This window comes from Labrus bergylta, chromosome 13 (assembly GCF_963930695.1).
Source record: "Labrus bergylta chromosome 13, fLabBer1.1, whole genome shotgun sequence".
Lineage (NCBI taxonomy): Eukaryota > Metazoa > Chordata > Actinopteri > Labriformes > Labridae > Labrus > Labrus bergylta.
Genome location: NC_089207.1, coordinates 10,279,798 through 10,306,843, shown reverse-complemented (window position 1 = coordinate 10,306,843; position 27,046 = coordinate 10,279,798). Strand labels below are relative to the sequence as shown.

Here is a 27,046-nt window from a genome sequence, read left to right as displayed (position 1 = left end):
TGCAAACCCTAAGAAAAAAAAAGAAAAAGAAAAAAAACTAAATAGGCCAGTTGGATAAATCTCAATCTTCCACTCTGAAGCCTGTGAAGACAAATATTTCAGCTCCTGTGTTGTTTTGTTTTTGATGTTAAAATAGCAAAGAAATAGCACAGGAGCTGCCTCGGAGCTGAGAGCATACGTACAGCATCAGGTAACACGGCGCAGTGTTTAATTACATCCCTGATAGAAACAGCCCGGACTGAACTCATCGCTGCACACGCTGCCAGATGTCTGCTTCACAGGACAGTTATTGTGTTCCCCTTAACACGCACACACACGCACACACACACGCACACACACACACACACACACACACACACGCACACATGCCATTGTCTTCAGTATTAATGTGAGCCAGACCTTACCCTCTTTGACATGGCTTGATTCATGTGGGGATGAGACACAGATACTGAATAGTTGATGAGCTGCGAGAAAAAGAAAAGAAGTGAAGGGTTGGGGTGGGGGCAGAAATAGAGAGAGGCAGCCGGGGAGGAAGGGGAGGGGAGGGGAGGGGAGGAGAGGAGAGGAGAGGGGAGGGAGCAGGAAGGCGGGTATCCGCTCGCCTCGCTCCACTCAGCCTCAATAAGCCCTGAGGTTGGGAGCCTTGATGGAAAATTACCTTGTGACCACAAGGGGAGGTCAGGACGGGTAGAGTCAGCCTTCACTTGTCCTGGGAAGATAAAGCAGCAGCAGCAGCAGCAGCAGCAGCAGCAGCAGAGGGAGGATGGCTCGCGCGTTCGGCTGATCACTGGGGACGAGGTCGGGACATGGAGAAACTAAAAGGTCCCGTCGTGGGATGCAGCAAAGCCACCTGTGGATGGAGAGCCCTGCTTCTCCCGCAGCTGAACCGCCAGTCGCTGTACGTGTACGGCAGCGAGATGGCCGTGGAGAAGGAGTGCCTCCGACAGCTCCAGAGCGGAGTATTTGTCATCCACCCGTTCAGCCTCATGAGGTATTTTTAATATATCTGATAGATTCAGGCCAGTCCTGTGCCGCACCTTCACGTTGAGTCTGTGAATGTTTCTTCAAAAGTTTCTGTAAATTCTCTCAGGTGAGGATGTGCTCCAGGGATTCTCATCTTATTTTATATTCCACATTATACCTGACACGAGGAATGCTTCACTAGTACAGAAAAAGTAGAGTTACCTGCATCCCTTTCAATATCAGTGAATGAAAGGCTGAACATGTGCATATTTAAGCTTCTAAATCTTACAGAGTTGCACGTGTTATGTGTCGACCTGAGGTGTAGGAGTGAGCACTTCTTCTCGTTTTATTGACTAATCAATTAATGTAGCGGATACTCCAGAGATTCATTTAGTGTAGTTGTAAGGGTACAGTGCAATTAGTGTAAACACACGGTGAAAAATGCCAGAAATAACCAAAAAGCCTAATTTCCATGAGTAGTCCCTGGCCAAGGTGTTAAAAAAGGCTCCTTAAAATACTTCAAAGGAAAAAGCAGGTCATGAAGTTTAAAGACACAGGACGCACAAGTTATAACAGCATATTGTACAGAAGCAGGAAAGATAGAGAGGAAACTAACAATTAGCTGCAGCCCTCCTTCTTATTGGTTGCATATTGTATTGCTTTAGCATTAGTCAGCAAAAAACGTAATTGTGCATCGTTTGCATTTTTGTTGCAAACAAGAACAGAAGAATACATTATAAACACGTGTTTACATGCTAAATTCAAGAAACATTCAAGCAGAGAAGTGACCCCAAATGATAATATGATGTCGACAGTCAATTAAGGAGAGTGAATAAATATTGTGCAGCCTTGTGATGGGTTTTTTCTTTTTAGGATGCCACCGTGGGATTATGGGGATAAACGGGGATAACGTGACTGCCTCAAAGTAATGTTTCTGAGGATGGGCTGCTTGTCATCATCCATGCAGCGTCGATATTTATAGCCTGTAAGGTAATCACATGGAGTGAAAACGGAGAGGAGATGAAACAATCGGGAGCAGAGAGTTATTTGAGCCTGGCAATCGAAGCCTGTGCTGCGAACATGTGCCGTTACAGTAGCAGAGTATTTAGTGTGCATAAATAATCTTGCATTACTGGCTGCAGCATGACGGTCTAATGAGAGCTTCTGGCAAATAATCTGACACTTTGCTCTACATGGGAAACAAGATCTGAAGACAGTCGCACATGCTCACATATGTTTTTTTTTTGTCCCCCCCCCCCCCCCCCCCCCCCCTTCTTTTTCTCTCTCTCTTGCTGCAGGAGTTACTACATCATGTGCATGATGGCAATCACATTTCTGAACCTCATCGGGATTCCCATGGAAATAGCGTTTCTGGACGGGCACAGTGGGCTGGCATGGGAAGGCTTTAACGTGTTTTCAGACACTCTGTTCCTCATAGACGTGGCTTTGAATTTCCGCATGGGCATCATTACAGAGGACAGCGAGGTGAGAGTGGCTGCGCTCTATTTTCAGACACAATCTGATGGACTATAATCCCCGCACAGACAAGCACACACAATCCATCTCTGCCTCATCTGTAATCTACCAAATACACGAAAGGCTAGATTATCAAACTCCCCTCCTGCAGCGCCTGGACATGGTCATATTGGCACCTGCTGTTTGATTTTATAACAGGGATTATGCTGTATTAGATGAGTGAGGGGTATAACATTCCTGATAAAGTATTACGCAAAATATACCCTCTTTGTTTTCATCTGCTCATGCTTTGTGACTTCTATCTTGCCAATCACAAATAGCCCATCTGTGGTGTGCTTTCTGTTTCTGGTGTTTACTCTGGACTGCATCTGGTTTTGCCAGATTTATTTTCAGTCTGTTTTTGTGCTGCTCTGTTTGAAAAATTCATGCATGTGCTTTTGGCAACACTGTCAAATGAATTTGGAACTCCTTTGAAGGCACTGCTTATCTCATCTTAACAACACTGTCTCCCCCTAATTTCTGAACAAACTCCCGAAATATTGGTTCAGTTCAAGAGTTAAATTATACATGTGGTGGTGGTGGTGGCACGTGCAGCACTGCATCCTCATCCGTCTGCTAATTCTGCTTCTCTCCCTCTCTTTCGCAGGAAGCTATTCTGGACATCAAGCGGATCCGGGTCTGCTACCTGAGGACGTGGTTCATACCGGACGTTATTGCTGCTTTCCCAATCGGCTACATCCTGCTGTTTGCGGTAATAATTAGGAGGGAGTGTTGAAGCAGCAAAGAGCCACCAGTGCGCTGCGGAGTTTGCCAAAACAAATTATGCACTAAATTTGTTTTCGGGGGTTATTTTTAGAAACTTCTCCAACAGCTGCAGGGATTTGTTTTTAAGACAATTGCTTCTAGGGAAAAGGCAATGGAATCAATGCATACTGTTTTTAAAGGGTGAATTAAGTCATGATAAGATACACACTAATTGAATAAACCACATTTAGGCTGATAATTGAGCCTAAATGTCTTTTATTATTCCAGGACTTACACTACAACAACGATGACAACCCCTCCAAGACCAACAAGATGATGAGGATCCTGATGTTTGTGCGAATCCTCAGCCTGATCAGGCTCGCTCGGGTGTCCAGACTCGTCAGGTTCTTCAATGAGGTGGAGAAAGTACGTTCAACTGCCCGCGTAATTTAACCAAGCTTTCTCCTCCATGCAGATATTTTCTACAAGACCTGGCTCAGATGATGGAACTGATTTCCCCAGCGCACCTCATGAAGTGTTTTTAGGGTTACAAGGTTGTTGTTAAGTAAATCAGAAATTGATGACTCAGCACAGTATTTTACAAAGAATTCAATAAAACACTCTTTTAGCTTTGCACGTCACCAACCAATTACAGCGACCTTGAACGGGAAAAGCAGTACAGATAATGGATGGATGGATGCATGATAATGATTTGGTGGGCAGGGCTTACCGGAATAATAAGGGGTAGCAGATGGAGAGGGAGATTTATTGTATAGATTTGTTCATGTTGCTTACTGCCTCTTAAAAAAGAGGTTTTAGACACAGATCAAAAAGATGAAGAACAAAACACAAACTTTACTGTAAATGTGAACACAGAACTCAACCATAATCATTTAGTATAATACAAGACTCCATCTTTCAAACAATAAAACGACTTGAAACAAGAATCACAGCAGTATTCATGACTGAACCTTCTTTAAAAATTATTTTAATCTAAGTTTAAATAATCCCAGTCGGGATCCAGTTTAAAGTGGGAAGGCTTATTTTCCACATATTTATCTTTGTCCAAAGAAGGATTAACACAAGGTCACCTTTGCAATTCCAGTTAGATGCTCAGCGTGTTACTGAACTCGTTCCTGAACTCGTTCCTGTAATGGGTATCACAAGGTCATGGAATACCTGAGGGGCCTGATTATACACACGTTTTGCTGAAGTCGTCATTTCCTGCTGCCCTACCTTGTTTCAATTATGACATTATTTCTTTTGCTTTTCACAGAAATCATATTTCATTTTAAACTCTACTTTGCCCTTAGTTGACAGATTTGCATTTTCAAGGTCAATTTCTTCCTACTAGGAGAAATTATGACAAACTACATCTGTAGCCATGGAGAAAATATTTACTTTTTATCCGTTAGTATCTTGGAAGCAGTAATTCATGCATTTATTTCATCATGGTTAGAGTTCTGCAATTCACTTTACTCAGGTCTCACACAACATAACCTAAACAAACTCTAGCTGATCCAAAATGCCGCAGCCTGATTCATAACCAGGTCCAACAAGAGACAACACATCCCACCAGTTTTAAAATCCTGTCACTGGCTCCCAGTATGTTTAAAGTTTATAGACTGTCTGATCCAGATTACGTTGCTGACCTCCTGACCCCCCTATGAACCCCCATGCAACCTTAATACCTCTGGTGGGTCATTACTTACTATTCCAAGGACAAACATTAAAGCTGAAGGTGAGCGAGCCTTCTCTGTTCGGGCCCTTAGGCTGTGGAATAACAGAGATCAGAGAAGCAAACACACTGTCTTCTATTAAGTCACTTTTTTTTTTTTTAAAACTCACATTTTTAGACTTGCTTTTATTTGATTTTATGGTTTTATTGTTGTTTAATAACGATGTGTTATGATCTATCCTATGTTGCCTATTGGCTTTGAATTGTATTACAAAAGAGATACCTTGATTTCTTTGACATACGCTCCATGTCAGTAAAATAAATGACAAGGGAATGACTGGTTTTAATCCTTTAAGTATTTGTCATTAAGCATCTGTTTCCTTGTCTTTTCCTCTGACAGGTGTCTAATGCAAACTTGGAGGTGGTCCGCCTCTTCTTCCGCATCTTGTCTCTGTTCATGATGATTTTCCTGCTGTGTCATTGGAACGGCTGCATCCAGTACTTCGTCCCCATGCTGGAGGAGTTTCCGACCGACTGCTGGGTCCGGAAAGAAAACCTGATGGTGAGACCAACCTCTCAAAATCTTCCATCTCTAGCGCTGGACAATCATTCTAAATGATGTATTTTCATTATTTTAAAGGTTACATATTATGCAAAATACACTTCACTATGTTTTTCCAACACTAATATTTGTCCCTAGTCTGTCTACAAACCCCCCCAAGTATGAGAAAAGTAAATCCTCTACGTCTTTTGCCTGCTCCACTTTTTTAGAAAATGTGTGCTCAAACAGCCTGTCTGGAATTTTTCCCTTTGTGACATCACAATGGGCAGTAACCCCTCCCCCAGGTGGGTGACACTCCAACAGCTAGATGTTTGTTCTGCCCTCTGAGTCTGCCTTCTCACCGTAAACAATAGGACATGGAGCAAGAAAGCCCGAGTACACCCAAGCCCTTCCAGAGAGGGGGCGTGGTCAGACACAGCTCATTTACATTTAAAGGTACAGACACAGAAACATCCTGTTCGGAGCAGGGCTGATATAGAGGGGTTTGTAGGTATGTTTAAATACAGGATCAGAGTGGATTTAGAACAAGAAACTTTACAGACATGTTGTGGGGAGCTGTGTGGCTTATTTAAACGTATTGAAAAGGAGGATAATATGTGACCTTTAATTTAATACATTTCTCAAGCAAAATGACAGACTAGCTCCAGCTTCTACCACAGACTGTAAGCTGTTTTAAAATTGCCACTTAAGAAATCTGAAATTTTTGTTTTCAAGCTCCAGATCTACAAATAAAGTATTTCTAAAGATAACATAATCTCTTCCAGAATGCCACAGTGATCGTGAAGTACTCATGGGGAGTTTTCAGAGCTCTATCTCAGATGATCGCCCTCTCCTATGGCTCCATGGACGCTCCAACAAGTGAGACTTATAGATTTCCTTTATCCTTGGTTAAAAAAAAGCTCAGGCGTCTCGTGTTCTGTTTCAGATATAAATATACACATCCATCCACACTGGAGGAGGCACTGAGTCTGTGTATTATTCTACAGATTACGTCGAAATGTGGATCGTCATGGTCAGCATGGTGTCTGGGTGTCTGATGTACACCGTCCTCGTGGCAAATGCTACAACCATGATCGCTAACACCGACCCAGCTGCCAAGGAGTACAAGAGCAAGGTCATTATGACTGATGTTTTCCTTGATCCCCAAATATGCCTCAGTAGAAAACAAGTAACAGTCCTTAGAGAATCCGGAATAAGCGTTTCAGTTTTATTGTTTAAGCGTAAACTTTAATCGGATCTAGGTATAAAATTCTAAACTTATCAAATTAAATTGTATGCAAAACAAATTATCAATTATCTCTTTAAAGAAGTACATTGATGTTAAAACAATCAGAACAAAATGAGTCCCTTAGTGGCCTCTTAATCTCAGGAAACACATGGAAAGCAACATTTGACACAGTTGCCGTAACAATACATTTTATATATATATATTTTTTTTTACCCATGTTTCTGGCCTTAGACTTTATAAGAAGACGGACAGCCTAACATCTACCTCAAAGTGAAAACAAAAGATTTAGAGCCCCCCCCCTCTTTATTGACTGGCCGCAGTAGAGGTCATAGCTCCGCCCTCCTCTATGGTAGCAGATGGTACATGGGTCAAGCAGGAAAATCAAAATAAATCTCAATACATTTTTGTCAAACCCCATTTCTGTTGTGATGGGTTGTTATGATCAAGCTGATTTGTATTCAAGTCCTCTTCTTTCTGTTTTCTATTTGATGTTTTAAAAAGATGCCTGTAGCAGAGATATTTTGGCTTTGCTTCTTTACAACAGGAAGAGGTGGTGACGCCTGTCCATCTTCATATACGCTCAATGTAACTGACCCTTAAAGATCAGTTTTAACCCTTGTCAAAAAAAGGTGGTTCTCTTCAGCACAATGTCTCAGTTACACCATAATACATGTTTTTATAAATGTCCTATTATGGGAGCAATAAGTAACTCTGATACCAAGTGTTTAAAATTGGTACTGCAGTCAAATTCACAACATTAGAGAGAGCTTGGAAACACTAAGGGGCGTCCAAACTGCCATGTGGGGGTGCCTTAAAACCTTCTCTGGTCCAAAGAAATGCAGACCATTACCGCCGTTACTATCTAATGTATATACCTAATAAAACAAATGTATAAAAGGACTAAATTAAGACATTTTTTACACAAATAGTCAAGGATAAACTGCACTGTATTTCACTGTTAGATAAACACACATCTTTCCTTCATACCTAGTATTACCAGTTGCAGCTGAGCAGGTCCAGTCAGTGTAAGGCTGGGTGTCATGTATCAGGCAACGAGAGGTGGTTCATGAAGACATTGTGACTCTCCACAGATGAGTCGTTTGGAGCACTACATGGCCTTCATGAAGCTGCCACCTGAGCTGTGCCTTCGTATCAACAACTACTACCAGGCTCGCTACGGAGGGAAGTGGTTTCAAGAGAGGGATGTCATAGATACGGTGTCCTCAGCGCTCAAAGAGGTAAAGCTGTGCTTCATCATTCTTTACGGTTTATCTTGTTTTCTGGTTAATGATGATGAGTGGTGATCTCATTTGTTCTTCTTTCTAGTCACTTATTGTCACATATTTATTTTACTTTTATTTTCAGCAAATCCTGGTGGTGATGTGCAGCCGACTGCTAAGAAACGTGCCGATATTTCAGAGCAGAGATGAAAACTTTATCAACTCCGTCCTCACCAAGCTGGAGTACGAGGTTTTCCTGGAGGGAGACGTGATCGTACGACAGCACGTCCCGGGTGATCGCATGTTCTTCATCGACCACGGCCAGGTCCTCCTGGAGACGGATTCCGACGACAGGGAGCTGTGTGATGGAGACTACTTTGGTGGTGAGTTGGATTCACTTTTTGTTACTGAGTGCCTGAGTGGTGCGGCAGAAGCGTTATGTAGCAGGGCTTCTTGTTTGAAGAGTGAAAATCCTGCCAAACTCCATTTAATAAACTGTCTTTCTTTCCGTCTCACTAAAACCATTAACATTAACAAGCTGTGCTGTAACATGGAAGTGCTTTAGAAAAAAAGGGAGCAGCCTGTTCTGTGGATTATCTACAGTAACAGGGATCATGCTTCTAGGAAAAATGCTGCGGCTGTCATTCTTTTGGAGCTGTGAGCATCACTGAAACATACCACTGAAGTGAGATAAATTGGGTATTAAAAAGTTTACACAGTTTGTGTTAATGAGAGCAGTTTTTACAAGAGGAAGGGGCAGACAGAGCAGCAGAAAATACATGTTTAAGCCTCTGCCATTTGGACATAAAGTATAATAAGGAGTTACATGTTTGATTTACTGCTGTGAAATCAAAGAAACTGATCCATTGTGTTAGTTTGGATTTTCTTGGCAGGTCTGAAAGTTTCCAAAAGCTTTTTCTTCACTCAGCATTCAGTGCTTTTCCACGTAAAATGGACTGGGCTCATCAATTTCTTAGCATTTCAGAGCGAGAACCTTTTTTTTTTTTTTTTAAAGTGAAGGAGTTCCTCTGTTCTGTTTTGGGGGGGATTTATTTAATTCTCTGACTTTAAGTAAGAACAGGTCCTAATCTTTTTGGCAGCGAAACCCAGAAGCGTTAAGAGCTAAGCAGGCTTCCCGAAACAACTCAGCTGGGTCTGGTAAATTAATTTAGGATTAATTGTCAGAACTCATCCCCGTCGCTCATTAACCACGCCTTTGTGGTTCCCTCTGTGTGTACAACAGAGACATGCGTGCTGACCAAAGGCAAACATCTGGCCACTGCGAAGGCCCTGACGGACTGCCAGTGCTTCTCTCTGTCCTGGGCCGACCTTCGGGAGACGCTGGAGAGCTTCCCAGATGTCAGGAAGGACTTAGACAAGATGATTCAGCTCAACCCTGACGTTGGGCTTGTGTAAGACTGAAAACAGTACTTGGACCCTTTTTTTTTTATAGTGAAACGAAAAGAAGATGTGGACATGTCATGTGACGGACAGTAAAGCTGTGGCTGAATCCTCACGAGGACACGGATTGGACACCTCTCCTCGGATGAGATGTATAGTTTTGAAGAAATATTACTATATATATTTTACAGGCATAATTCTGTACTCTTATCCTTCATATATCCGCAATAAACAAAGACCTCAACTGAATCCAATTTGCATTTAGTCTTGGTGTTTCAGAAGTCAAACCTTGCATATCTTAATGACATAAAAAAACGCTTTGCGTCCTTAAAAATGACCCTCGTTTTTCTGCAATTTGTAATTCACTTGGAAGTAAAATAACACACTACATGTTACCTCCACTGTGAGAGTTACAAATAACTGAGCTTTAGTCTTGGTGTGTCAGAAGTCAAACCATGCATCTGAAGGTTTTTTTAACATATGCTGCATGCACTCCTGATTATTCCAAGAACATTTTGAGACAACCTGCCCCTGACATCTTCTTGAGTTGCTCTTTCACACATGTCCCTCAGAGTGGGACATTTTCCATGCTAGATGGGGGTGCAATGGGGGGGTCTGTGTAGTATTTACAATATATTCAAGATGGTGGACGAAGCAAAAGAGTCAGACGCTATGATGACATTTTTTGCCTTCATGTCAATCGTATGTGTAATTTGACAGAAAGTTGAAAGGAAATAGTGTAAAATACACAATGGTAGGCAGAAAATAGTATGAAGGAGCTATGAAGACCAAACCAGTTGCAGGATATAAAAAGTCATCACCCCCACCCGCTTGCTTGTCGCAAATTTTCCTGAATATTCACTGCTGCACTCACCCTGACTTCTTGCTTTACTACTAGGGTGAAAAATACATCTGTCTTCCTTCACACATGCAACTCACTCTGAAAATATGACCTTTTTCGTTTTAACAAAGAGAACATTTATTTAGACGATGATGATGTGTTTATTCCACCGTGAAAGCTAAAAAAAATCAAAGCTGATCCTCTAATATGCTTACGAAACAGCTGTGTGAGAGAACAGCAGGTTGTTTCCTTTCCCTTGCTCTCTCATCCAAGCACACACATGGTGCCAGCCGTTTTTTTTTTTTGCACTCATAGAGATAGTAGGAGGTTATGGGGGATGTTGCACTTCACTTCCATCCCGCCCATTATCACATGGACAACCTCACCTGCTCCCAGACCCTCTTGCAGCTTCCTCAGAAACACTTGAGGCCAGGTAGTGTCGCACCCTGACCCGAGTCTGGAAGCAAATAACTCAAGTGGCCGTTTTTTGCATCTTCTACTACAGGTCCACGATGTAAACTTCGTCCAGCCAAATTGGTAAGTCACCGTAGTGCCATTACGCTGGGGAATATAGCCCCTGATTCCTGTTCTTCCATTGTCTATTCATCCTTCTTGTACTCTAGAAGTGCCTGATTACAGGGAGAAGTATCAACAAACATTATAGTTCTTCTCCAGGGTCTAAATGCTCCTCGCCCAAGCCTCCTGTAAGCTGTAATCCTTTACAGCCTCATTAAGCTGCTGCCATAAATCCTCCTCTACAACAATAATTGTTGTTGCAAGATACAAATCAAACAAGTGTTCAAAGCACTGACTGCTTAAAGAGTAGGTTTAGCCACCTTGATATCCATTAGTCTTTTGGATTGCCACTATAAAACCCCAGCTGCCCCATGTTGGTGTTTTTGGTGACCACACTGGGAAGTGGTGGAGTTGAAGTTATGATCCTTTTTCCTTTCCAGACCTTATGGCTTAATCTACATTTTGTAGTCACTCTGTGGTACAATGCAGCAACTATCTGTTGAGTGTTTTTGCCTTGTTATGTTTTGCTTTACTCGTTAACAATGTTGAAACAATTGGCTATTCAACTTTTGTTAATTTCTACTTTTGCTCAGGCTTTTGTCTACAAATGGCGGTTTTGGACTGGCAGTGCTGTTTAGTGTTTTCAGCGCTAAGCGTCATTAGCTTAAAAACTTGGCGATGCAAACAGAAAATGCTCTTTCTAGACCTGAATGCCTCATTCCAGTTTTGCCTGAGCGGAATACGCAGCTTACAAAGGCTGGGTCTTTCGTAGGCTTGGTCCTTCAAAGGAAATTACCCCTATATTGGAGTAAAGCTTATCGTCACACGGGAACGCCAAAAAGCCAACGGGAGAGGAAACCCAAAATAAAAACAGGAAAGATGAGACAGAACCGTTGTGAGGGAGCGAAGACTGAGGCAATTTCCAAAAATTTGAAGAGGCTAAAGGGTCAAAACCAAGTAGGGTCAGCATCAGGTCGAGAATCAGTGTTGAAGAAGAGTGAGCATAAGAGGCTTATGTACTGGCTTGATTGGATATGTAGCAGTTGAGTACACAGGTGAGCAAGGTTAGCTGTCGAGAAGGGGTTGGGGGGGGTCAGGTAAAGTGGAAGTGATGCAGGGTAAGTGGAAAATTACAAAGAGAGAGAGAGAGAGCAGGTGGGCAGTGAAGCCAAACGGTGACACCGTTCTAAAAAACGAAATGGTGAAGTTTGTTGGAGAGACAGGAACAACCACCACTTCACCAGAACTGATGTGCAAGATCATTTCTGGGGTTGGCTTTCAGGTTTGAGTGCCTGAAAAAGTTCTTGAGGACAAATAGTGCCATCATGAATTTTGACTCAGGCAAGCAGCACGGTATTTAGCAACTAAACTTGTCTGATATGTAATTTGAAAAGCAAGGAGATAAAATCAGAAAAGTGCAGTTCTCTCTGGTCTGAACAACGATTCACTATTCTTCAAGAAAATTGTGCAAAATGTTTTGTATGTTTGTGTTACTAATCAGAATTTAACTGACAAAATACATGTATTTTATATTAATTTCACGTGTGTCTGCAGCTTTAATGAGTCACGGACAGTATCACATTGTATTGTCTCTAACAGCACAATCACCATTCTAGGATTATTGCAGGCCACACTGAACAAATGACTGTTTACAAACTCATCATTCCAGCAGAACAGAGGCTGGCTAAGACTGTTTTGGCTCATTCACTTAAACTGAAGTGAACACTTGGCCCTGTGGGACTGTCCGATTTCCTCTCTTTCCTCAAAATAAACCTCGCAGATGTCACAAACTCTCTGTAATGAAAAACAGCCATCGAAGGTTGTCCAAGGTTCTGCACACAGAGAGCCTGTGTGCTGTCTCTGTCTGCAGAACATTAGGTGACAATTTTCAGGAGATTCAGAAGTATGAAAATAATTGGATGCACTTCAGTTTTTCGTGTGTTTGTTGAATTTGTCAGATAAAAAACAAACAAAGGTTTGCACATGTTCGTGTGCCTAGTGGAGTAAGATAGTTTGTTTTGGTTTTTTGCATGTGCCTAAAATGGTCAGAACCTCCAGTCTGGACTATATAATGTTTAAAATTGTAGATGTAGACATTATTTAATCACACATATGTTTGTGAGACCCCCTCTTTGAAGTCTCAAGTTTGGCATTTTGGATCCAGCTTTTTTGTTTTGTTTTGATTTGTTTTCCTCAACCAGAAGTGACCATATTTGGATGACAGATTGGATGAACATTGTTATGTCTGCTGTCGTAGTGACTTGTTAATCTCAGATAGAAGTTTACTAATTGAAATCTAATTTTAGCAAACAAAAAAAAGAGGTATCACCAAAACATACACGGTAAACCATTAGTTTAGGATCCCCCTTTTTGAAGCCTCAAGCAGTTTGGGGCCATTTTGGTTTTTTTTGGTTTTCGCCGAATGCTAAAAGATACCTGGTGCTATCGTCGATTTTAGTTTCAATTTGACCAGCGTTAACGAATTGAACATCTTGCTGTATTGATGAAGACTTTTAATTAGCCATTTAGACCAAATACTCAAAATAAAAAAATTTATATGGTGATACATTGCGAGAGAAGTAGGATCATTTTAGCACAAGGTTTTAAAATCTGACATCTTTTTGCAACCAGTAGAGTTGCCCTCTTAGAGTTGCCATTAGAAAGAACGAAGGTTTAGAGCACTTTTGCATGGCCCATATTGACCAGGTGACCACCCTCAAACGCTGTCATAATGTACTACGTTTCCTGGGTTGGTAGCTGTATAGATTAGGGTTACTGACAATAGTTATCAGACCACTGCCTCCAGATTGATCAACACATTGGTTAACCCAATAGCTACGGTTAGCCAACAGGTAATGTCAGCATCCAGCCACTTATCAATCAAATTACTGGTACCTTAGTTGCTGAAAATAATGTTACCATTTGTAGGATTTGCACAATACAATAGGGCTGGCTTCAATTCCTCGCTAACTTGGTCTAAATCTCAAGTTTATGTACAAACTAGGAAAGGCATTGTTAGCTAACGTAATGTTATCTTGAAATTTCTTGAATGGTAGCATTAGCTGTTTTACAAAATACAGTGAGATTGGCTTGAATCCTGCAAATTCAAATGGGTTAGCTATCGGGATATTAGAGTAGGTAATGTTATACAGAAATGTCTTGAATGCTAGCACTAGCTGTTGTCCTTATGTAGCTAATGGGTTAACAAATCTGTCCTTTTACTTTAAGATATATGGACAGATTTCCCTGCGGATTTTCTCGATCAGTTTTATTTTCATTTTTGGAGAAGTACTGAGATGATAGACTGTTAGGTACACTTTATTTTTTATCATCACCCTGGAACTTGGTGGCACATTGTAACAGCATTTGCACTGCCAAATTTAAATTGTGAAACTGTTTATAGGATAATTTAATGATGGTTGGCTTTGACTTCACAGTAAGGGCAAATTAAGTAATTCCTTGTGCCTCAGTGGAAGCATTCAGCTTTTATACCTCTCAGTGCATTTATGCAAATCAGGTCGATGCAGGGCAAACAAGTCCTTGAAAGGAGCATTACACAAACAAACCACTCATTCAGCACCAATTTCAAGCTGAAATGGCTTCAGTATTAAGGCTAATCTACTGCGACTGGCTCCCTCACACCATAAAGCCCCTTTGAGAAGTAAACTCTCTGCATGATAACTCGGTCTGCACAGCAGCTGTGTTGCCATTTTTTTAAAATAATTGACACTGCCCCTAAGAGGACCCTATACATTTTAATAAGGGGTCAACCAAAGTTCATGTGCTGAAATATGTTTAAACGATAACTACACAATTTCTTCTTGGTCCATTTATCTTGGCAGTGGACGGTCATTATGGGTGTCTTGCTCAAGGACAACAGATGGACTACTTGACACATGACTTATCTTCTTTTTTTTTTTTTTTTTTTTTTGCTTCGGAAACAGGAAAGGCAGCTCTTTTGACCCCATGCATGAAGGGGAAATGTGCACTTATGCTGGCTTTTGTGTCACTAAAACTAATACTTAATACATAATTCCTTTCATAGAGAACAAAGCGCCATACCATACAACACAGTGCGGTATGATACGATATAATTGATTGTCCAATTAGGGACATTTGTCTTGGAGTTACAGGCTGTACACATTTGGCTGCATCAGTAAAAAAAAAACAAAAAAACAATCAACCATGCACATGTAAACAGAGAAGAACGTACAAATGAAAAGCACAAACACGGTATTTAATGCACATTAACTATTTTTCACATGTACCACAAACAACATAAATAAAGTATTCTGTTTAAGCACTCTTTTGCTGCTGCTTCTAGTGGATAAAAAGACGATTGTTCCCGTTTACCAACACTGTAGGCGAGAGGGAATTCGCCAACTCAGCTCACAAGGAAAAGACAGGAGAAGGTCACAGCTCTGCCAAATTAAATATTCAGTTTATTTTCGTAGCAGAAAGAGAGATGCAGCATGCATCAACCCCCCACGGGATCTCAGTGTTTTTCTGTATCTTTTTGGACTGGAAACTGAATTTTTAATCCCGTACAGCTGTGTTGCTCGGTTAGGAGATAAACTATTTTTGCATTATTTTAATGAATGGACTTCTTAATTAATTCCTCTTCATTCTTTTCTGTGGTGTAATGAACGAAGAATGCATAATGACACAGCAGCTGCACATCAATTTCAATTTTAAAAATGTTGCAAAAACGACATTTTCCTTTGTCATATTGTCTTCCTCTCACTGTGTATTTGTGTGTGTGTCTGTATGTTTGTGCGGAGGATACAGATCGCTGTGTCACCTCAGACCTCCTCCGGCTGCAGTTAAGTGCGTCTGTATAATGACTTGTAAAATAAGAGAGAATAAAACTTTAATGACGCCCTCGGGGAGTCGAGTTAAACACAAAGACCCGTCCTGCACCTTCTCCAACCTTGACACAAAACTCCTTCACCCCCCCTATGTTCGAGTAGCAGACGGTTGTAGAGATCTGTCAGCTTCCTCCTGTTCGTTCTTTTGCAACTTTTAGTTTGATGGGGCCCCTTTACCTTAAGCAGACAGGCTTGAGAGAATTTCCTCTGAAGTTAAAGGCGGCATGGGACGCTTAATGTGTCAGGCTCAAATTTAAAGTCCTAGTGTCTGCAACTGAACTTTTAAATGGTGACATTACTCATTCAGTGAGAAAAGTCTTCAATGCAATAATATCGATTAAAAGCTCATTTTTGTAAATTGCCTGCAGCTGTAAATATAATAATTTATATTTATATTATATTTATAATTTATATAATACAAAGAAGGACATCAAAACAAAAAGAGGCACCAACAATAATTAATATTTGACTCCTTCTTCACTCATTTTTGTATTTTTTTGTTGCTGTTTTTGTCTCTTTCTGACAGTTTTTTGTCTCCGTATTTTTGCCTCTTTCTGGTTATTTACTGCCACTCAGTTGTTGTTTTGTGTCTTTCCATTTTATGTACCATTTAAAGGTTTTTTATGTCTTCATATAGAGATAGGACAGTGGATAGAGTCAGGAATCCAGGAGAGAGAGAGAATGGGGAACAACATTCGGGAAAGGAGCCACAGGTCGGATTTGAACCCTTGCCGGCCACTTAGAGGACTAGAGCCTCTGTACATGGCGTGGTCGCACTTACCACTGGGCTACCGGTGTGGTAGTCTGTTTATGTTTTTTGATATTTCTGAGTTATCATTTTGTATCTCTCTCTAGACATTGTGTAACTCTTTGGAGTCATTAGGGCTCTTTGTTGTTTGTTATGCGTCACTTTCTGCTCATATTTTCTGTCTCTGTGTCTTCTCTTGGTGTTTTTTTTTTTTCATCTCAATTTTGTGTATCTGGTTCTTATAAAAGGACCTGAGATGTGGAACTAATGTGTTACATCAGTTCTGAAAAAAAGAGAAAACTTACAAATTACCCTTAACTGCCTAAATGTCCTGAACCAAAGCCAACACCCCATCCTGCTGTTCCACTTCTCCTCCGGAGTTCAGCTTTTTTTGTGCTTGAATGAAGCCATTTTATGCAGATAGAGAAAAAAAATCACATTTAACACTTGAATCAGCTTATCTACTCCAGTAAGGTTTTTTGTTTAATGAAAATGCCTGAAAACGGTACAGACGTTCATTCAGGATATCAGTTGCTACTTTAGCAAATTATAAAACAGCAAATAAAAGTTCATCATGCTAAGTCTGGTAGAAAAACACAGCTGCTCCAGTCACCCATTTGTTCATATCTAAATTTACGTAACATGCTTAGCATCGCGAGTTGAGCCACAGTCACGCATCCGTTTATGAAACCTGTGCAGAGCGCCTGTTATCAAGGTCGGCTCTGCCTCAAGAGCCCCAGACTGTGTTTATAAAAGTACCAAATGTAGTTCTGCGGTTAAATGTGATGCATTTCCTGTTAAGAAAATGTGTTAAATGTAGAGTTTTCCACTCACACTTGATGCTCCAAACAAACTAGCCTGGCATTAATTTTTAATCCAAACAGAATTCCTGCATCAGGAGAATGAATAAAAGATTCGACTGTTTGTAATCTTTGAGGCAAATGTAGTTAGAATAAGAGTAACAATATTATCACTGATATGTCTGAGCTTGGTTTTTCTAACTAAAACATTTCAATGAACATATGCAAGTCCATAAAATAATGTCCAAAAGCAAAATGTTAGATATGTTTTATAATTGAATATACCAGACAAAATGGTATAGGTGGTAAGATATATAAACAATCCCTGGTTGTCATCACTTTTACCTGTACTCTTTTCTCTTTATGGATAAGTTTCCAAACAAGTGTCAATGAACTTTATCTGTTTAAGCATTGGACTTCCTGAACATTATAAGACATGATAGTTTAAAACAAAAGGCATCAAACGTGATTCAGCAGAAACCAAGATGTTATTTTGCTTTATCCAAACATTCTCCTTCCTTTCTAAAAACCTGTCAACCACAAGAAATGCAAACCGACCACAGACAGTTTTGTTTGCTACAGGGTAAAATTTAAGCTGAGGTCACTATAAACTGACCTCTGCAGAATTGACAACAGCTCCATCTTCTGGCAAAGTGTCATTATTCGACATCCAACAGTTTCCTTGTCACTCTCTGGAGAAGAGAAGAATTATTTGAAAATGCAGGCAAAATTCTACCATGACTTGAGCATCTTGAGTCAGTTAAATAACATTTTTAGTAAACATAATTTTGAGCAGAATTCATCCAGATACATAAGTGGAGACAAAGTACTTTTTCTATTTATATCTGTAGAGCAATATTTCCCAGTAATGCAGTCCATTAAATCTCAGGCCCCATTAAACTCCACAAACACAGTAATTCTAATCCACTTTGAAGTTTTAATAGATAAATAATATTTAAAAAAACATCCAGAGTTTGAAATCTAGAGCAGACAATGTGGCTGTTGCCCACAAAGTATTATTAAAATTAATAATCACATAAAGGTCATGAGGTTAAATGTTAGAAAAAAAACCTTTTACATTTTACATGTTTTGTAGGGGAAAACTCCCAAGTGTTAAGATAGCGTGCGCAGATGTTTCCTGCTGCTATCTCCCCTGTGATAGGTGTGTTCCTTGGTAGCACATGTTTTGGGATTGCCTGCATTGTTACTTACTGGACTAAGATGCACACTTTATTTTACAGAAAAATGTATAAAGCAGACCCACTTCTAACTGTAAATATTGGGTGAGGCCAGTTGTTGTGGATCTCTCCATCATTTAAAATAATATGGTATGCTTTATGACACAGGTTCACATAGCTGAAATAAAACAGAAAAACCTGCCTGCTCACTTAACTTTATTCAGAGATGTAAAAGGGTACCTACAGAGAGGGACAGTTAATGTTTTTCACTTCATATGGCAACCTTTAATTGACAGTTTAAGCACAATAACATGGATAACAACAGAAACATCCTCCCTTTTCTTTTCTATTTTTATATAATTGTTTTCTTTCTCCTCTTTTGGTAATTACAACAGAATGTATTCATTTCATTCATTCATTTCATTTATTTTTTATTTCGAACATGTTTTTAAAATAAAATAAAATATACATTACAAACAAAGCAAACAGCAATCAAAGCATACTTTCTGTAGTGGCTCGATTATTTTTCCTTAACCAGTCCATGTTCGAAAAGGGTGTAGGATGAAGTTAAATAACTTATCCAGTCCTACCCCTTTTATCTTTTTAGCTTAATAAATGAATCCAAGGCTAAGCTTTCAAAAATAAAGTCGAATAGTACAGATAACGAAGTAACAAAAGCAACAGATATAATGTATTACACACATTAATTGGTAGACGGTACAGACCTTACAAATGATAGTGATTCAATTTTCCCCATTGACTGCTCAATTTTATATTTGTTAAATACGTTATTCTTGAAAATGTGTTTAAACTGTCCTAATGTTTTACATGTTTTCATTTCATCACTGCAGCTGTTCCATAAATTAACACCCTTCATTGTAATACAGTGTAGTTTCATGTTGGTCCTTACTGCTGTTTTTTTTAACATAAATATTCCTCTGAGATTGTGTTTACTGTCCCTCTGCTGAAAAAACTTTTGGCTACTGTTCGGTATCTGATCATTTTTAACTTTGTACACGATTTGAATGGTTTTGAAGTCGACCAAGTCCTTAAGTTGGAGTGTTTTCAGTTTGATGAAAAGTGGGTTGGTTGGTTCTCTGTAGTTGGCGTTAGTTATAATTCTTATGGCTCTTTTCTGGAGAATGAAGACATAATCATATGTATCTGTAGGGAAAATGATATCAAAATGTATATTATGGGGCACTGGTGGCGCAGTGGTTAGTGCGCGCGCCCCATGTATGGAGGCTGTAGTCTCAAGCGGGCGGCCCGGGTCCACATCCCACCTGTGGCTCCTTTCCCGCATGTCATTCCCCACTCTTTCTCCCTGATTTCTGACTCTATCCTCTGTCCTATCTCTCCATTAAAGGCATGAAAAGCCCCCCCCCCCCAAAAAAATGATATTATTATTATTATTATTATTATTATTAATAATAATAATAATAATAATAATAATAATAATAATAATAATGATTATATAAAATTATTACTCTAGAAAAGAAAAAAGAAAACTTAAAAAGAGAGGGGGCGCAAAACAAACATTTTTTTATGCCGAGCGCATTAATCCCATGTAGAAGAAGAAGACACTTTCCGGTTAAAGCCGGAAGAGGCGCCAAAATTGAAAAGTTTTGCCTACAGCGGATCAGAGGTAAACAAACCGCCTGTGTGGTGATTCAAGGTTTACTCATTGTACAGTTTCACAACGTGGACGTCGTACCTGAGAATGGACCCGACGGCTCGGTTCTTTACAAAGCTGAGGAAGCTGACGGTGACTCTGGAAACAGAAACTACGAAGCTCCAAGAGGACTTTGAAAACCGAAACAACGACGATGACGACAGAGGTGAGAGAATAAATACTTCTGTTCAGCGAACTTTACGTCTTGTGTTTAAACATTCAAGTGTTTAACTTTGTGTTTGATTGCAGAAAGCTCAGCCAGAGCGATGAGAGCTTATCACGGTCTGAACTGTGACGTCGGAAACCTGAAGGTACGAGATGAAAACTGTAAACCAAACTCCCGGTTCATGTTTCTGACGCGTTAAGGCAACTGGCGGCCCGCGGGCCACATGCGGCCCCCGTCAACCCCCAACGTGGCCCCTCAGGTCAATTTTTACATGTCAGTTAATTAAAAACAAGACAAAATCTGCCATGAAAACCAGAAATATGTCCATAATAATATTTGATCACTTGTTTATGTTGAGTTAAATTTGAGACATAATCGACTAATCATTTTTGGAAACTACAATTTGGCCCCTCTGGCAGTGAGAGTTAAATGAATGTGGCCCTTGCTTTGACCAAAGTTGCCCCATCCCTGCTTTAAGGTAACGTCTCTTAACAAAGAAAATGGGTCACATTTGACTTTTTTTGCAGTCCTCGTGAACTCAGTCAACACTGTGGCGTTCATAATGTTTAAGTTAGCTAAATTGTTTTGTTAGTTTAGTTAGTGTACGTTAAAATGAGGTGGGCTGGTGGATTCAAACCACACTTGACGCTAAAGCCGACATCTTTTATTACAATAATCTGGATAACCAGACTTTACCAGAATTCAATTGAACGCACCCCCAACCCCAAGGTCTCCAGCAGGATACTTTCTTTACTGTCGCCTCACAGTAGAAAAATATCAACAGAAAAATGTCATGTTTCTTAAATGGGGTTTGGGACAAGAAAGAACCACTATCAAAATTACTTCACACATCTGTGATTATCAAAGTGTCCACAAATACGCCATATTAGAGCTTCTTTCAGGAGCTTCAGCTGACACTGAAACCGACTGAAATGTATACTCCAGTCTTTGTATGATATGACCTTGATAAGAAAACCAGATCGTCATGGAGAAGATTTTTATTTTATTGACACAACCTGGAAGTTCCTAACAGTGTTAAATACTAAATAACAAAATTATTTTCTCATAAAAAAATTAGGATGTGATGGATATGCGATTTTTGTGGCCGATATCAATATTGGGAAGAGAAAAAAATCTGATACTGATATATTGGCCAATATCTTTCTTAGGTGTATCGTCAATCTGTAGAGATATTTAGATATAGATATACAAATGTGTATTGCATCGATCCCTCAAATGTAGTTATCAAACACTTGGATAAACATTTACAGTATAACGGTGGTGACAACCAGATAGAGAACTGCTAGTGTGATACGATAACAGTCGAATTAAATGCTATTTGACTGGTGAATAAATCCGGTAATATCTGTGATAAAATTAGCCGATACCGATAGTCACTTGATGAGCTTATATAGGCCGATATTATCGGCTGGTATAATCAGTCGGACTCTATTAAAAATTAACAAGAAATGTTGAAAAGTTTCTCTCTCTGTTCACAACACACTGCACTACGCTTATAATGCTTCACTTAAAGTAGATGGTGTCTTCAGATTTGAAAACCTGAGAGGACAGCGTGCTGATTTGATCCGCTCTGTCCTCGTACAGGGGCAGATCCAGGGACAGTTAGCTCAGCAGAAAGCTCGGGGGAACGAGGTGAGCAGCTTCATTAAGGCCTGCCGAGTGATGGAGCAGAGAGTCACTCAGGACATGCAGACGCTGAGGGGACACTGGGAAAAATACGGTTACCAAGCTCCACCAGACACCCAGAAACTAACCAGTAAGTACAGCAATGACTGCAGCTGTAACTGTGTGGGTCAAACAAAGTGAAACGGTTTGTGGAAGTAATAACGTCTGTAAAGTTAATGTACATTTTTATGATTACTGAAGAAGTACAGCGGTGCAAGAAAAGTTATTGAGTGTCGTGTTCTTAAATAATTAATAAATAGGTAACAAGATGCACTAAAATATCTCCTCCACAGAGGCTCAAAGTCAGGAATCAGAGGCTGAAGATGAAGACGCAAATGAGGACGAAGCTACCCCAGAAGGAGGAGAAGAGGACAGCCAGAGCGAGGCTGAAGGTTATCCCTCCACATCGCCTCCAAACCCAGGACCTCCTCCGTTCACTGATGTGTTGCGAACCCCTCAGCTCTCTGACTTCGGCCTGTCCGAGATGCAGCTGAAGAGAGCTATGGCTGGGGCGGAGTGGTGCTCTGAGGTGCCCCCTATGCCTGAGATGAGCCTCCCCCACCTTGCGCTCAGCACTCCCGCACTCCCACCCATGCCCTTGACTCCCAAATGTGCCCTGCGGATGGATGATGATGAGCTTCAGACGCCACAGATGCATGACTTTGGGATCTCAGAGCACACCATGTGTCTGAACAATGACTTCACCATGGATCTGTTCAAGAAGAATGTTACAAAGCCCCAAAGGTAGAGAGAGATAATGAACCTCATAAAATGAAACAGTGTTGACCTTTATTAACCTCTACTGGCAAAGTGCGTGATTTGCAGCGCCACTGCACTGTAATCTCTGCTTCTAACTGCTTTATGAATATCCTTCTCTCTAATAGACCATCAGCAGACATGCCTGCTCACCCAGGGGACTCTTTTATGAAGAGTTTTCAGACACAAGGTATTCAACTTTTACATCTTGCTTCTTCTGAACCACCTTACCAGACCTACATCTTAAACTCAGCTTTGCCTTTAAATTGCTCCTCCAGGACAAATAAAGTTTTTATTTTTATTTTTATTTTTTAATTGAATTTACCTCTCTGTATTTCCCTGTTGAGGGTGTCAGGGTAATATGATACGCTGAAATATATTCTCACTGTTATAAAAGAAGTATCTTGAGTTCTGATGAAATGATTCTTCAGTTTCACATTGTCCTTTACTTTGGTTTCTCTCTTCTGATTTGATCTATACATTTATTAACTAGTGCCAACAAATTAACTTCGGCTTCTGTTCCACAAATGCATACTGTACATATTTGTTTAAAGTTCTTAACATTGAAGACACAAGCAGGTCTGCAGGAACTTTTCATGTGTAAAATAGTTGCAATTACAAAATGATATTGAAATTTGGAACTTTAATTCATGGAAAATAAGTTCAGTGGGCATTTTATTATTAGACATTTGACACCAGCTTTCAGCAAATAGCACTTTTTCTGTATTAATTAATTGTATTTAGGTTAAAGCAACAATATCAGAATCAGAAATACTTTAGTAACCCCAGAGGGAAATTTGGTCGTTACAGTTTCTCTGAAACACAATAAAGCAGTCGCAATATAGTTATATACAATCAAATATTAATAAAGCAGGAATGTAGGTTGAATATCAAGCAATAAGTACAATAAATATAATCTTAATAATATCAGTTTGTGCTGTACAAAAGTGCAGAGAGTGAGGACAATATGGAATATATGTACACACTTTCAAGATTATTGCAGTTTGTTTCAATGGACAGATTTGTAACTTTCCCACCTCAAAATAGTCGATCCATGAGTACAACAACTTACAACAGAGGGAATGGTGTCCGTCCAATGTCCACAGATCGGCCGGGTTGTCTTCTAAGAGCGCTTTGAAAGTTTGGCCCTGTTGCCAAACTTACAAAGAGATACTGAAAATGTCCAGTTGCCTTTGGATTCAAAATTACTGTGACCTGGATGACTGAGAACTTACCTTTGTATCACACTGTTCTTATACTTACAGTCAATAAGTTTGAGTCTCCAGAGCCGCCTGTGTTTTGCACTCCGGGGCTGAAGATAAAAAAGGCAAACGGTACCTGTGCCACACCTGCACAAGGCAATAGAGACCAAGAATCCCCCATTCATCCTAATATTCTGCCTACAACCCCGGAGGTTCCTGCATTTCAAACCCCATACATGAACCACATTGTCAGCACCAAAAAGGTATAAAACCATGATTTAAAAATGATTCTTTGTTTTTGGCCCGTCATCTGTGGAGCTCAAGCTTGTTACGCATGTCCTCTTTGCGTCTTTCTTCGTCCTCTCAGAGTGCACGGCAGACGGAGCCCATCAAAATGCAAACTGATGACGACAACCCCAGCTTTGAACTCCTAACATCTCCTCAGAACGGAACAACCGGCTCAAAACGTACCTGGGAGTACAATGTGCCAGAGATGTCCATCATGGAGATGCCAGATCTGGAGTCTCTTCTGGGAAATACTTTGCAAAGTGTAAGACCAATTGAGATGTTTCATTTTAGCCACACATCAAACTTTATTTTACTAACATGTTTTCACAAACCTGGATAGTCATGGGTTCATGAATCAACTTGAACGTGTTGTATTTCTCTGACTTCTCTGCATTAAAACGAGTCTCTTTGTTTACATATGAATGGCCTTCTTATTTCACATGTCTCATCATTACATCCAGAGAAGTGCAAAAATGCTAAAGAAGACCAGTGAGCGTAATGAGGTGACCAAGGAGCCAACTGTCAAGAGTCTGGAGCTGGACGGACCCACCCAGGAGTTCAACCTGGGGACACCCCGCATCAGGATGGACTACCAAGAGCCCTGCACCCCAGAGATGCCGGACCTGAGCTCTGTGACACAGGACATCTGTAAGGTGAGTTAATTCCAAAATATGGAACATCTGTTTGCCAAACCTCTTTCTCTGTTAAGCTCATTATTGAGAGACGCTGTTTTTTTACTCTGACACCTAGTGTTTCAAGTACTGCAGTCCAAATTACAAACATTGGAGGGAGCTGTTCGACTGATGATTTCTTTTTGAATTTTGTAGCTGTTGTCAGAGGCTCAGAAGAAGAAGACTGTCATGGCGATTGTGAACCCAAATGTCAGGCCAGATAAAAACAGGTAACTCACAAAACCAGATGTTTGCATTGATGCACGGTGGAGACATACTTTTGTTTACAGGGTCAAAATAGTTTTTTTAAAAACCTCAAGACGAGGTAAGAGTATCTATATTTTTATTCTATAAGTGTCTTTTTGTATAAATATTTCTATAGATTATGAAGTTTCCTGTGGTACATTTGATTACATTTCCATTTACCTGTTTTAGGTGTATTTGTTGTTGCCCATCTAGAGACAGGTTTTACAAATCAGCTTAGGATACAAATGCTGTAGTGAGTGGCACCTGAGTGGTTACAAATAGACATGAATAAATAATTACCGCAATTATTTTTTTTTAAGGATCTTTTCATTTGTATTGTTTTAAGTGTGTACTTAATACTAGACTTATATAGATGATGAACAAAGGTGAAACAAAACAGTTTTGTATAATAAAGTTTCAAGTTTTTTAACAAAGTGTTGTAGGTGCGTAGGACGACAAACCATGCTAAGTATCACCAATTTAGAAAAAATCACAACTGTTCTGTCCGGAGTAGTTTTCAGGATTTTTTTTATAATATGATATAAAGACTAAGGATAACAAGGAAAAGCGATAGCGAGAAAGGAAAGAGGAGGAGTAAAGATAAGCATTGTTCGGCGGCCTGAGAGGGAGGAGAGGATTGAGAATGGTGTTTATGTGTGTGCATCTTCTTCCATGAATGTACTGATGTGTGTATTCATGTTGTGTGAAAGGTGAGGGTTTGAGTAGTGCTTAGATTGTGGGCTGAGGCAGTTCAATTAGGATTGTAACCCTAACATTTGTTTTCTGTATCCAGTCCTCTGCGCAGAGCTGCTAAGATATCCGCGGTGTCAGAGAGCGAGTTCCAGAGTTTACCCAGCTACCTGAGGCAGATGACTCTGAACAACCTCAACCAGGCCGTTCACAACATCAACAAATACTCAGAGGAGTATCAAGGTCTGTGATGTGATGTGCTACGCCCCTTTAATCAAAGTTAAAACATTTGACTAAGCCGCTGTCTGATGCATATTAAACATTCGCTGTGGTGTGGCGCCCTCTGCAGGTGAAAATACCGAGTTTCAGATGGAGGAGCTGAGGAGGATTACCAATGTTGGAACCAGGACCCCCGTGTACATCCTCTGTCTCACTGAGCTCAAGAGGCTGTCGCATGTCGGAGGTGCAAGGAACACATCTGTGTACAAACTGAGCACGCACAACTAAAGGTCGCTTTGATGCTCTCTTCCTGACTCACAGAAAAACCTGTAACAGAGATGATGGTCTCTGGTCCGGTGCTTTCATCCATATTCATCACAAAAAGAGGCGACACTTCAGAAGGGGAATCCTAACGTAGTGACTTACCCGGAGAGAGCAGCGTGGTCAGTTTGTTGTCTTTATATCTATGTTTGTAAATATGTCTATTATTAGTACCTCTGTGGATTTCTTCCTTAACTCACCTGTATATAATAAAACATTACTGTTCAAAGTATTGGGAAAACATCTCTTTAAAGACTTCTAACGTGTAGCATATTGAAACTTTAGATGTTACTGATGAAGGATAAAGGATGAAGTGCTGTGTGTTAGCTTTCAAGCTGAAATCCAGTTGACATCATGAATAAGGAAAGACAGTTTTTTTTTTTTTGTTTTGTTTTTTTTGTTTTTTTTTAATACACAGAATGAAATCCCTGAAACCGTTCCAAATTTTGTCTCAAATATGCACACAAGATTTGAATGCTGAGACATTTTTTCCTCTTAACTCACGCTCGATTAAGGGCGATTCCAGGCTTCCAAATCAGTCGACACACATCGCGTTCACTCCCAAGTGTAATGTAGTGTGTTTACAAAATGGAAATGTGTAGTTCATGACAAAAGGTGGAAATGCAAAAATTCAAAGGAAGATGAATGAATGACTCTTCATTTTCATGTCTGGCCCGCTCAACACTTACGGGATTATTCAGACACATTTAAAGACAACATTTCTTAATGCCATCCACACTCACACAAAACTAAACAAGTTCAAAAATTAAACATGGATACAGTTAACAATTCACCACTGGTATAGCACTAAAACCAGCTACCGTAAAACTTAAATTAATAATCCTGGCCTTTATTTACTTCAGTCTATGAAACGACCCTGCCTTATTTTGGGACAGGCGTTGATAC

General features: G+C 40.1%; 2 protein-coding genes across 2 annotated transcripts; both read left to right on the top strand.

Annotated features, from left to right (window-relative positions):
• Positions 1-582: 582 nt before the first annotated feature.
• On the top strand, positions 583-9,521 carry hcn5 (hyperpolarization activated cyclic nucleotide-gated potassium channel 5). The gene is made up of 10 exons (XM_020631932.2): positions 583-991; positions 2,262-2,448; positions 3,086-3,190; positions 3,472-3,609; positions 5,262-5,423; positions 6,188-6,281; positions 6,410-6,537; positions 7,743-7,889; positions 8,017-8,254; positions 9,115-9,521. Exons 1-10 carry the CDS (start codon positions 807-809, stop codon positions 9,285-9,287), a joined length of 1,557 nt encoding a protein of 518 aa, XP_020487588.1. The 5' UTR covers positions 583-806; the 3' UTR covers positions 9,288-9,521.
• A 10,307-nt stretch (positions 9,522-19,828) lies between these two features.
• ska3 (spindle and kinetochore associated complex subunit 3) lies at positions 19,829-26,372 on the top strand. The gene is made up of 11 exons (XM_020632027.3): positions 19,829-20,061; positions 20,145-20,206; positions 21,667-21,838; positions 22,041-22,491; positions 22,632-22,693; positions 23,769-23,968; positions 24,073-24,255; positions 24,455-24,646; positions 24,821-24,894; positions 25,704-25,843; positions 25,950-26,372. Exons 1-11 carry the CDS (start codon positions 19,944-19,946, stop codon positions 26,105-26,107), a joined length of 1,812 nt encoding a protein of 603 aa, XP_020487683.2. The 5' UTR covers positions 19,829-19,943; the 3' UTR covers positions 26,108-26,372.
• The last annotated feature ends 674 nt before the right edge of the window (positions 26,373-27,046 follow it).

Excerpts from the sequence above, each read along its gene's own strand:
- hcn5 (XM_020631932.2), top strand. The coding sequence starts at position 807 with ATGGAGAAACTAAAAGGTCCCGTCGTGGGATGCAGCAAAGCCACCTGT. Across the intron at positions 3,191-3,471 it reads GCTACATCCTGCTGTTTGCG|GACTTACACTACAACAACGA; the intron begins GTAATAATTAGG and ends TTATTATTCCAG. Across the intron at positions 7,890-8,016 it reads TGTCCTCAGCGCTCAAAGAG|CAAATCCTGGTGGTGATGTG; the intron begins GTAAAGCTGTGC and ends TTTTATTTTCAG.
- ska3 (XM_020632027.3), top strand. The coding sequence starts at position 19,944 with ATGGACCCGACGGCTCGGTTCTTTACAAAGCTGAGGAAGCTGACGGTG. Across the intron at positions 22,492-22,631 it reads AATGTTACAAAGCCCCAAAG|ACCATCAGCAGACATGCCTG; the intron begins GTAGAGAGAGAT and ends TCTCTCTAATAG. Across the intron at positions 22,694-23,768 it reads GAAGAGTTTTCAGACACAAG|TCAATAAGTTTGAGTCTCCA; the intron begins GTATTCAACTTT and ends TTATACTTACAG.